The 12,558-nt window shown below is 34.7% G+C and overlaps 1 protein-coding gene across 1 annotated transcript in view; it reads right to left on the reverse strand.

The window, feature by feature from the left end:
• The window catches only part of LOC127684876 (uncharacterized), a 204,288-nt gene that overhangs the window by 176,223 nt on the left and 15,507 nt on the right, over positions 1-12,558 (reverse strand). Inside the window, 2 exon segments of the mRNA XM_052181666.1 lie at positions 2,201-2,206; positions 12,042-12,138. Of these exon segments, the coding sequence (XP_052037626.1) occupies positions 2,201-2,206; positions 12,042-12,138 (103 nt within the window).

A 12,558-nucleotide genomic window follows, 5' to 3' on the forward strand; every position in this document is an offset into this window, starting at 1 on the left:
AAGCATATAATATAGTAGTATTTGAAAATATAGAGATATTTGAAGAGGACATTTGCTGGTAGGACCCAAAGCAAATTGCAAAGAAACAGAATAGAGGGCCTATATAAGGAAAATTGCACATACAAATTTATCTCCAGAATCCATGTAAAGCCTGGAGTGGCAGTGTGTATCTATAACACCAGGACACCTATTGTGAAATGGCAATTAAAAACAGCAGACTCTCTGAAAGTTCATGGTCAGTTAGCCTGGCATATGTAGTGCTGAACAAGAGACCCTGCTGCAAACAAGGTAGAAGGCAAAGAAATAAAATTGAGGTTATCTTGTGGTCTACATATGTGCACCATAGCACTACAATTTCCATATTCACATATAATAAACATCCCATATATATGCACAGAATATGTTTACATTTTATGAACACAAAAAAAATTTAAACTTGTGAACATAGGAGTTGTAAGCAACCTCCCCATTTGAAATTGAGATTGATCACCATGACAATAGGCATGGTATAAATGTGAATACCACAGTTACATATGATGGAGTATTTTAACAACAATTTAGAAAATATATGACATGAATGAGAAGTTATGTTACTATGTTACTAGTTATGTTACTAGTAGTTATGTTACTATGAGTACAGCATATATGCAAACATGAGTTTTTCCTATATGAAAAATATAAAACACTTGAAATTACTTTAAGTGTTTTAAGCACTTTATTTCTGTTAGAACTGGGCTCTTCCATTCTGATATTAAGTGCTATTTGAAATGAATTGCATTAAATCATTTATTTCTCTGTCTCTTTGTCTCTGCCTCTCTGTCTCTGTCTATCTCTCCCTGTATTTTTGTATGTCTGTCTGTCTGTCTGTCTGTCTGTCTGTCTGTCTGTCTGTCTCTCTCTCTCTCTCTCTCTGTGGGGGTAGGTGGCATGTGTGTGTGTGTGTAATCTTGTGTGGGGTGGTACATGATTGTCAGGTGGCCTCAGGAATTCTGTCTATACTCACCCAGTACTGTCACCATGAAATTCAGGCTTTTTGTTTATTTGTTTTCTTTTTCTTTTTTGTTATTTACTTTATTTACATTTCAAATAATATCTCCTTTCCTTTTTACCCCTCCAAAAACCCCCTATCTCAGCCCCTTTCCCCCTTCTCACCAATCACCCCCCAACTTTCCTGACTGGCATTCCCCTACTCTGGGGCATCAAGCCTTCACAGGACCAATGGCCTCTCCTCTCATTGATGTCTGAAATGGCCATCTTCTGCCACATATGTAGCTGGAGCCATGGGTCCCTCCAAGTGTATTCTTTGGTTGGTGGTTTAATCCCTGGCAGTTCTAGGGGTATTGGTTGGTACATATTAATTCTCCTGTGGGACTGCAAACCTCTTCAGCTCCTTGGATCTGTTTTCTAGCAGCTCCATTGGGGACCCTATTCTTTATTTACATTTCAAATGTCCCCTTTCCTGGCTTCACCCCCTCCCCCTGAAAATCCCCTAACCCATCTCCCCTCCCCCTGTTCCCCAATCAACGCAATCCCACTTCCCTGTCCTGGTATTCCCCTACACTGCAGCATCCAGCCTTTCTAGGACCAAGGGCCTCTCCTCCCTTTTATGTCCAACAAGGCCAGCCTTTGCTGCCCAGAAGTTTGGAATACCCAAGACATAATTCACAGATCAAATGATGCTTAAGAAGGAAGAACAAAGTATGGATACTCTGGTCCTTCTTAGAAGGGGGAACAAAATACCCACAGAAGGAGATACAAAGTGTGAAGCAGAGTCTGAGGGAAAGACCTTCCAGAGACTGCCCCACCTAGGGATCCATCCCATACACAGTTAAAATAGCCACACTATTGTGAATGTCCCACAAGTGCTTGCCCACCAGAGCCTCATATAGCTGTCACCTGGGAGGTTCTGCTAGTGCATGGCAAATTCAGATGGGGACACACTCAGCCAGCCACTGAACTGAGCACAGGGTCCACAATGGAGGAGCTAGAGAAAGGACCCAAGGAGCTGAAGGAGTTTGCAGCGTCATAGGAGGAACAACAATATGAGTCACTCAGGACCCCAGAGCTCCCAGGGATTAAAGCATCAACCAAAGAGTACACTTGGAATTACCCATGGCTCCAGACATTCAGGTTTTTACATAGGATCTGTGTTCAATTTCATATCCCAGTGTTTCCATAATAAAAATTTCACTGATTGAACTCTGAACTCAGCACTGTTAGTTTTTTTTTTACTCTTAACTTTTCTCTCCTATGTTGAGGTAATGAATTTTAAATTTGAAGGGTACTCTGCTTCTAGTATATACCAGGCTTATCAGTTGTTAATTGACTTGTAAGAAATACAAAGATCACATTTGAGGCCTTGAAATTCAAACATAAAGCAAATTTATATAAGTTAATGAATCACTAGATTCATAATTAGAAAAAAATTGCTTGCTTTGACAGCACAGATCTTAAAATTAGAAAAAAGCAATAAAAAATGAAAAGTAAGATGGTAAAAACAACTGAGCATGTGAACTTATAGCCTTGAATATTCAGTCTCAAAGACAATGTACATTTTATTGGAATTCAAATCTGACAAATGAAGAAAAATAGTGGGCACTAATTTTTTAATTTTATATTTTCTGATTTCTTGCTACAGACCTCATATATGACAGACTTGGTGATGTAAACAAATTAGAATATAAATTAGAGTGCAAATAAGCTGCAGATAATCATGAGTATAGTCCAACTTGATTTCGTAGGTAGCTTCTATTTTCACTGCACAAGAAGCGACCCTGTAAATGGAATCAAAGTGAAACACTGCTCCCTGTGAAATACTGACTCCAGGCCCTGCCAGAACTCAGGACATGGCCAGGTAGCTCTGCCATTTCCATTCCAGCTGTGCCATTTCACACAGACATAGGAAATGTTAACAAATATTGGTATTCACAAGACATTTTAGGGTGCAGACATAAAAGAACCCATGAGTGACTTAAAATTTAGAAATTTAAACACCTGCTCATTTCCTTTACGTAATGTTCTACCTGTAGCTTTTCACCTTTCTTCACCTCTTCATCATTTTCCTAATATTCCTCAACTGTGAAAATACTTACATGTCACTCATAAATACATCTAGTACTAACAACAATTGAAAAGATTTTCTTTTAACTTCCTATAACAAAATGACACTCTTACAGCTATTTAATATATTGTATGATTCAATAAATATTATTACATGGGTAATTTTAGTGACAGGAAAATTTCTGCCCCCTTGTTACATTTTATTTCAGTCTTTGTTATGTATATTAACATATGTTTGTGTATGCATGGTATAAGCATATGTATGCATATGTATGCATATGTATGCAGTTGCATACCTATGTATGTACAAATATGCCAGATGGGGACAACAGGAAATCTTGACTCTACCTACCTAGCTACCTAGCTTTGTCCCATAAGACAAGAACTATCACTGAGTTTGGACCTAGACAAGTAGTCAGAATATCTCAGTTATGCCTATGACACTTTCCCCAAAGTGCTGAGTTATAAAAACTCACAAAAAATGCACAACACTTTATGTAACTCTAGTTATTTGAACATAATCCTTCATACTTTCACAGCAGAGACTCTTGCCTGTTCAAAGAATCAACTCCCCAGACTTCTGTCCTGTTTTTGTTTTTTAGATTTAATTTTAAATTAAAATATTATTCCACTTTCTCCTTCCATTCCTTCCCACAATCCCCTCCCATGTACTCTAACTTGGCTCTTTGGCTTCTTTAATTTTAATTGTTACACACAAACACGTATGTGTGTGCATACAGATGCCTAAATATATAAATAAAACCTGCTCAGACTTTTCACTGTTACTATGATCTATTTTAGATATACATTACACTAAATAGATTTATATAATTATATCTCTCACCTTTGTCTTGACTGAATCCTGTATTGTTACTTCTTTGGCCTGTAACTATGAATAAATGTATTGTCAGAATAATATTTCCCAAGTGATTCATAAAGCAGTGATCTTTGGCTTACACATGAAAGCCTATTATCATGGCTGTGTTCTTCAGTTGAGAAATCTTAGATTATTTTGAATAATCTATAGTGTGAATTTATGTATTACACATTGATTAAAGTGAAATTACCTTTCAGTGCTAAAATAAAATTATTAAAAATGTAAACTGATTATTCACCTTAATATATCAGGAACTAAAAGAGTATGAGATCCATGCTATATTTACTATATTACTATATAATATTTAGGTATTTAAAGAATGAACTTTAATGTCTTTTATATCTGATAGTGTATTGTTTTGATTCATTATGTTCATTCTTAAAGCACATTCTCAGAACAACCACATTTTTCAGTGTCTGCTCACTGAAGTTAAAATTTATATTTTACTTAAATTACTTTCACCATCTACTTAAAGGTAATGGTGCATATTTCTATTTCTTTGATGGTTGAAATTATTAAGAGAAATAATAGACTATACTTTACCTAATTGTATCAGCTTCTCTTGGATCCAACAATCCATGCAGAAGCTGTGATCTAGTCTTTGTTCTTAGCAAAGATGTATAAATACACCCAAAGATCGTGTCTGACAAGATTTTCCAATAAACTTTACTTTTATTCCTAGTTAAGCTTCAAATATTCAAAGGATTTTATGACCACTTCCCTCATTTCAATTTAGTAGTATTATGTAATCATCTAAATGTTAATTAAAATCTTAGACCCAAATACATATGAATGTTTAGCCTTTGTTTTAAATAAGTATCCCTTCACAGGACTTATATTATATTTATACCATTTCTTTATTCCTACCTTGAGTTTTTATTGCTGCAATCTTTTGCCCTCTTTCATGAAATTTCCTAGATAAAAGGCCTTCACCTCTCTGTGGAAGATGATGAGAGATGATGGTTAAAAGTTGTGTCAATATGAGTTTCCTGCTTATCATCTAATTAAGAAGACAGCTAATTTTCCAAATTTAAAAGCAATTAAACTGGAATCTTATTGAAAGATTGTGTGAAAGGGGGAAACATCTTAAAATAGAATGGGACATGTACTGGCTTCATGAATTCTACTCATTACCACCAAAAAGGTAATGAGTACACAACTTGGTCATGGAAGGCCAGAGGAAATAGTCATATGTATATGTACAAATAAAGATGTTCTAAAGAAGATTCCCCAAAAGGAATTTTGTAGGTCATGTTTGGCAGCATTTAATTTTACTTATTATACTTGACAGTATTTTCATGACATGGCTGAAATAATGTTTTTCTTGGTAATGCATGCATGTAGAAGAGACAAGTAGACACCAGACTGGTCTACAGAATGAGTTCCAGGATACCCAAATATACAAAGAGAAAAACCTGTCTCAAAAACAAAGAAACAAACAAACAAACAAACAGAAAAGCAGAGGAGTAGAGGAGGAAGAAGAGGAAGAACAAGAAAGAGGAGGAGGACGAGGAGGAGGAGAAGTAGGAGGAGGAGGAGAAGGAGGAGAGAAGAAGAAGAAGAAGAAGAAGAAGAAGAAGAAGAAGAAGAAGAAGAAGAAGAAGAAGAAGAAGAAGAAGAAGAAGAAGAAAAAGAAGAAGAAGAAGAAGAACAACAACAACAACAAGAAGAAGAAGAACAAGAAGAAGAAGAAGAACAAGAAGAAGAAGAAGAACAAGAAGAAGAAGAAGAACAAGAAGAAGAGGAACAAGAAGAAGAACAACAAGAAGAAGAACAACAAGAAGAACAAGAAGAAGAACAACAAGAAGAAGAAGAACAAGAAGAAGAACAAGAAGAAGAACAAGAAGAAGAACAAGAAGAAGAACAACAAGAAGAAGAAGAGCAAGAAGAAGAACAAGAAGAAGAAGAAGAAGAAGAAGAAGAAGAAGAAGAAGAAGAAGAAGAAGAAGAAGAAGAAGAAGAAGAAGAAGAAGAAGAAGAAGAAGAAGAAGAAGAAGAAAAGAAGAAAGCTGCTGCTCAGTTTGCTTTCTTCCTTTCCTGTCCTCTGTAATGAGAACCTCTGGGTTGATGCTTGTGAAATTATTTCTAGTTCTACATTACACAGTCAATCTTTGCAAAGAAAACCCATTCAGACAAGTCAAACTTACATCTCAAAAGGGTATTAAAAATATAGTAAAACGGACAATAAAGATTATTAATCACAGCTGTTGGGAGGGACTCAAACACCAAAAACCCTCTAGGGGAAGGAAGAACTTTACTGGAAGGATAAACTGGAAATAGCAGAGACAATATTTGGGAAAAAAATTTGCCACAGTCTAAAAAGGGAATTTTAACTTTAACCTAGCATAGATTTTAATAAAATTCTAAGTCTTGTAATTAGTTAAATTGTTTCAAACATTGACAACTAAGTTTAGAACAGGGGACTAAATATGCAAATCCTTATTGCCCATTGCCATGCAGTTAAACAAAATCAAATTGCACTGAATAAAATAATTGAACTATCTTCATACCAGTAGCCGAATATTTTCACTGTCATCAGAAATATTCTCTTCTAGTAATTCAGTGGTTAATTCATCTGATTCTGATGGCAAATAGTTATTATTTAGTTAAGTCATGAAATATTATATATATATTTAAAATTTTTCTTAACAACTTATATTTTGTAAAACCATTGAAAATAATGCCTTTCTCAAATAATTCTTCCAATTAAGTGTTATATTAAGGTAGATATTTATATTCCCTAAGCTATTTCAGGATGATTAACTATTCAGTAGTTGACTTACATAGACAATAAGATAGCATCATCTTAAAGATATACACACACCTCAAGGATTCATCCTTAAATTTAGTCATACTTAAGAAAAAACCTTTAGAAAAATTTCAAGCATGAAGCCAAGAAACAGCTTTATACTTCACACTTATATCTAATAAATAAAGTTAAGCTAACCTATCTGCAAAGCATTCAGTTTATAAAAATAACTAGTAATTTGATTATTTATTGGCTACTGTTTTTCACATGTGTAAAGCTTGCATGCACTCGCAGGACTGCAGTCATTGAAGACTGACTTTAATAACTGAAGTCTTTCTAGATTAATCTTTTCTTACCTAAATAAAATATCTCTGGTTTAATTCAATTACTTCTTTATCATAATTTCTTTTAGAAATATGTATCTTTTTTTTTCTGAGACAGGGTTTCTCTGTATAGCCCTGGCTGTCTTGGAACTCACTTTGTAGACAAAGCTGGCCTCGAACTCAGAAATCTGCCTGCCTCTGCCTCCCAGAGTGATGGAATCACAGGTGTGCGCCACCATCGCCCGGTGTAGAAATACATATCTAATCAATGTCTTTTTTTTCCCACTCCCACACTATCATCACCCATGTATAGACTTACCATTCTCTTGATTTCATACCAAAATCTTTAGTAGATAGTCAAATGTATTGCATAAGACTAGCATAGTGTAGATATTTATGGTTATTTTTTACTGAACACATATCTGAGTTGAGAATTATTGATAAGGATATTGATGTAGGATAGAAAATTGTGAGATTTTCACTATTTGCAGATGATATGATAGTATACATAAACAACCACAAAAATTCTACCAGAGAACTTCTCCAGCTCATAATCAACTTCAACAAAGTAACCAAATATAAAATTAACTCAAATAAATTAATAGCCTTCCTCTACACAATTGATAAACAATCTGAGAAAGAAATTAGGGAAATAACTCCCTTCAAAATAACCACAAATGATATAAAATTTCTTGGGGTAACTCTTAACAAAACAAGTGAAAGACATGTGTGATTATAACTCCAAGTCTATTAAGAAAGATATTGAAGATTTCAGAAAATGGAGATGTCTCCCATGCTCATGGATTGGTAGAATTAACATAGTAAAAATGGCCATTCTACCAAAGGCAATATACAGATTCATCAAAATCCCAACACAATTATTCAAAGACATAAAAAGAGCAATTCTCAAATTCATCTGGAAAGGCAAAAATATGAGAATAGTGAAATTAATTCTTAACAATAAAAGAACTGCTGGGAAAATCACCATCCCTAACTTCAAGCAATACACTACAGAGAAATAGTGATAAAAAAAACAAAACAAACAAACTGCATGGTATTGGTTTAGAGACAGATGGCTTGATCAATGTAATAGAATTGAAGACCCAGAAATAAAACCACACATTTATGCACACTTGATCTTTGATAAAGAAGTCAAAAATATAAAATGGAAAAAAATAAAGCATCTTCAATAAATGTTGCAGGTCTAACTGGATGTCTGTATCTAGAAAAATGAAAATAGGTACATATTTGTCACCTTGCACAAAGCTCAAGTCAAAGTGGATCAAAAACTTCAACATAAAACAAAATATACTGAATCTAATTGAAAAGAATTTGTGAAAGAACCTCAAGCTCATTGGTACAGGGGGAAATTTCCTAAGCAAAATTCCAATGGCTCATGCTATAATATCAAGAATAGATAAATGGCACCTCATGAAACTGGAAAACTTCTGTAAGGCAAAGGATATAGCCACAAAGGCAAATGAGCAACCAACAATTTGGGGGAAAAAATCTTCAGTAACCAAATGTCTGACAGAGGGCTAATATCCAAAATATATGAAGAACTCAAGAAGCTAATCACACACAAAAAAAAAAACCCAAAACAACAACAAAAATGAACAGCCCAATCAAAAAAAAATGGGTATAGAACTAAACCAAGATTTTACAGTGGAGGAATTGCAAAAGACTGAGAAGCACCTAAAGAAATGTTCAAAGTCCTTAGTGAACAGAGAAATGCAAATCAAAACATCCTTGAGATTCCACAAATAAGAATGGCTAAGATCAAAACCACAGGTGACAACAGTTGTTAGCAAGGATAAGGAGAAAGAGGAACATTACTCCATTGCTGGTGGGATTGTAAACTGCTACAACTCTGAAAATCAATGTGGAGGATTCTCAGAAAATTAGAAATACATCTACCTGAAGACCCAGCAATACCATTCTTGGGAATATACCCAAATGATACCCCACCATGCCAGAGGGGCATATGTTCCACTATGTTCATAACAGCCTTATTTGTGATAACCAGAATCTGGAAACAACCAAGAGGTCCCATGACAGAAGAATGGATATAGAAAATGTGGTTCATTTACACAATGCAATACTAGTAAGCTATTAAGAATGAGGACATCCTGAGTTTTGCAGGCAAATGGATGGAACTAGAAAGTATCATCTTAAGTGAGGTAACTCAGACCCAAAAGGACATATATGTTATATACTTACTAGTAAGTGGATATTAGCCAAAAAAAAAAATGTACAGAATACCCAAGATAGAGTCCACAGAACTCACAGAGATCAACAAGCTGAAGGGCCCAAGTGAGGACACCTTAGCCACACTTGGGAGGGAGAAGAAAGCAAACACAAGTAGGGAGGAAGGTTGGGAACTGTGAGGAAAAGCAAACAGCGGTGGGGACAGGAGGGGGTAGTAGGGGTGGCGAGTGGGAACCTGATCTGGTATTAGGTGAGGATAAAGGACTGAATCCCTGAGGACCAGCAGAAAGAATGGAAACAGGCCTCCTTGGGAGGTAGAAGGCTGGGGAAGGGGACCTCAGAGGTGAAAGACTCTCAGAACTCAAAGGAAGGGACCTTAGATGAAATGTCTGATATTGGGGAGAGGGAGCTTGTAGATTACACCTCCAGGAGAAAGACAAGGCATCAAAAGTGAGGGATGGGGTTTGCATCCCACCATCAAAATTGTGACCCATAATTATTGTCTAAAAGAAATGAAGGGATGGAAATGGAGAGAAGCCTAAGGAAAAGAAGGTCCAGACACAGAACCAAAGTGGGATCCAGCTCAAAGGAGGTCCCAAAGCCTGACATTACTGAGGCTATGGAGTGCTCACAAAACGGAAGCTATCATGACTGCCCTCTGAAAGACTCAACAAGCAACTGACAGAGTCAGATGCAGATACTTGCATCTAACCAATGGACAGAAGCTGCTGACCCCTGTGGTTGAATTAGGGAAAAGTTGGAAGAAGCTGAGGAGGAGGATGACTCTGTAGGAGGATCAACAGTCTCAATTAACTTGGATTCCCCAAACACTAGACCACCAACCAGGCAGCATATACCACCTGATGTAAGGTCCCCAACACATATCCAGCAGAGGACTGCCAGGTTTGTCTGCAGTCATAGATGGTGCACCTAATGCTTAAGTGACTAGAGGCCCCAGGGAGTTTAGAGGTCAGGGGAGGTGAAGAATGGAGAGTGGGGCCATCCTTGTGCAGACAGAGGTATGGGGAGAAGGAACAGTCAGAGGGTGGACAGGGAGTGCTAAATAAAATAAAAACAATAAATATTTAATCAATTAATTAAAGGAAATTAAAAAATATTCCCAAGGCAACCAAAAAAAAAATTGAAAGTTTTCAAAATAAGACACCAAGATAATATATCAACTACTAAAGCAGATAGTCATATATAATAATATATAATTAGTATATAATATATAAAAGATATATTATATATTAAATATATAATTTATAATACATATGTAATGTTTAAATATAAACATATAATATGCAATATATGATATATTAGATTTAAAACATACAATATACAATATATAATATATAAAATACAATACAAAATAAAATTAATATATAATATATGAATATTATAAATATTCTATATGGGTTTTATATATATCAGTAGTTAATTTTAACAAAACAATTTGCCATAATTGAAATGAGAAGAGTACAAGCACTTAGCATCACTTTTTCATATAATTCAGATAATACAAACCCAGTAGAGCTATTCAGAAAAACAGAAATCATTTATACAGAAACTGCTGTGAACTTATCAACTTAGGTACCCATGTGTAGGTTGACAGTTCATGGAAACATTCCAGTATGAACATGAATGCAGATTATTATTATGACTTTATTTTGCCTTATAACATATTACTTAAAATTTTTATTAGGCAGTTTTAGGGGGTATATGATGCTAAATCACAACTTAATGCAATGAACGTTTGAAGCGTAAGTTTTTAAATGACTTCATTGAAGAATTTTGAAGCCTTTACCAGTTACATGTAAGACAAGTGCTATAAAATATTTACAATATGGCACAGTTTTGGTACTGAGTAAATGAGTTGAAAATATATTTAATCCCCAATACTGTATTATCATATCATGTGAGTAATAAAGCAGTCGCACACAGTTCACAGGCAATAGTCACATCAGGAAATTAGCTATCATTGCAAACAGTGGTCACAACTCAGAATTTAAATTTGCCATATTGTATATTCTATTAACTGGTTTATTCCTACCATGAATTACCACTATTGTCTTATATTGTTATTTGTTTTTTCCTCTCTTTCCTTCTTCCACGATTAATATTTTTATCTTCACAAGTAAGGGCAAATATATTCTATCTCTTAATATTCTTACATCATCACTAATAATCTAAAATCCACTTCTCTATGTTTATCTAAAAATATATATCATGTAGATATTCAGAATGTAGCTGATTGTCATTGCCTGTAAATGCAATGCAGGTTTTTTTGAAAACCAAACAATATAATCTTTTTATAACATTCATGCTAAATTTATATAATTTTGATATGTATTCGTTTCTATGATGTCTTCTTTAACATCTAGGAAGCTTATGCTTGGATTCTGTCCTGTATTTCTTCCTAACATGTCTGGCAATGACATCCTATACTTTCTGTAACTAATACTATTATCTGTTCTTGGCCAAACCTTTTATTTTATCCCATATCATCCTCTAACAACAGCTTACATGAAATTGAGCACCACAAGGTATAACTAACCACATGGTGCTTATATTTATCACGGTAGAGTGGATGTACCTCTGCATGACAGTTTTTCAGACATTAATGGAAGTTTTTTGCAATAGTGAGACTGTGAGAAAGAGTTGAAAAATTTTTGCTACCTCTCAACTGAAGCACAAAAACATGTACTATTTTTTTTATATTTTTGACCATAAAAGAACAGTTCCTTGGTTATTATATTTTATAAATATTTATGGTGTAAATAAACATTCTGTGTCATAACATTTAATAAAATATAGTTCTTACCATCTACTGTTTCCTTTGTTTCACTTTTGTCTTCTTGATCTCCAGCCCCACATATGTTGCTAGGACACGTAGTGAGGACAAACTTAGAAATATCCGGCTGAAATTAATACCAAAAATAAAGTAATTAATGTTTTCTCATTCATTTTAAGTTATGTGAATTTCCCATTTTTAAGAAACTATACTTAAAATAAGTGTCCCTAGAATTATAATTATTACAGCAGCAAACATTATATATGTTGCCTAGATTCAGCCTATTTTTCACCACTATGTAAAACAAACAAGGGTGTTTACAAGAGACATGTTTATAGGCAATATACTTACTTGTACATATTTTATAAAAGAAGTTACCCTATTTGATGTCAAGCTATATTACAGAGCAATAGGGATAAAAACAGCATGCTATTGGTACAAATACAGGTTCACCAATGGAATAGAATTGAAGACCTAGAAACAAAACCTCACACATATGGTCCTTTGATCTTTGACAAAGAAGCCAAACATATACAATGGAAAAAAA

This window comes from Apodemus sylvaticus, chromosome 5 (assembly GCF_947179515.1).
Source record: "Apodemus sylvaticus chromosome 5, mApoSyl1.1, whole genome shotgun sequence".
NCBI lineage: Eukaryota > Metazoa > Chordata > Mammalia > Rodentia > Muridae > Apodemus > Apodemus sylvaticus.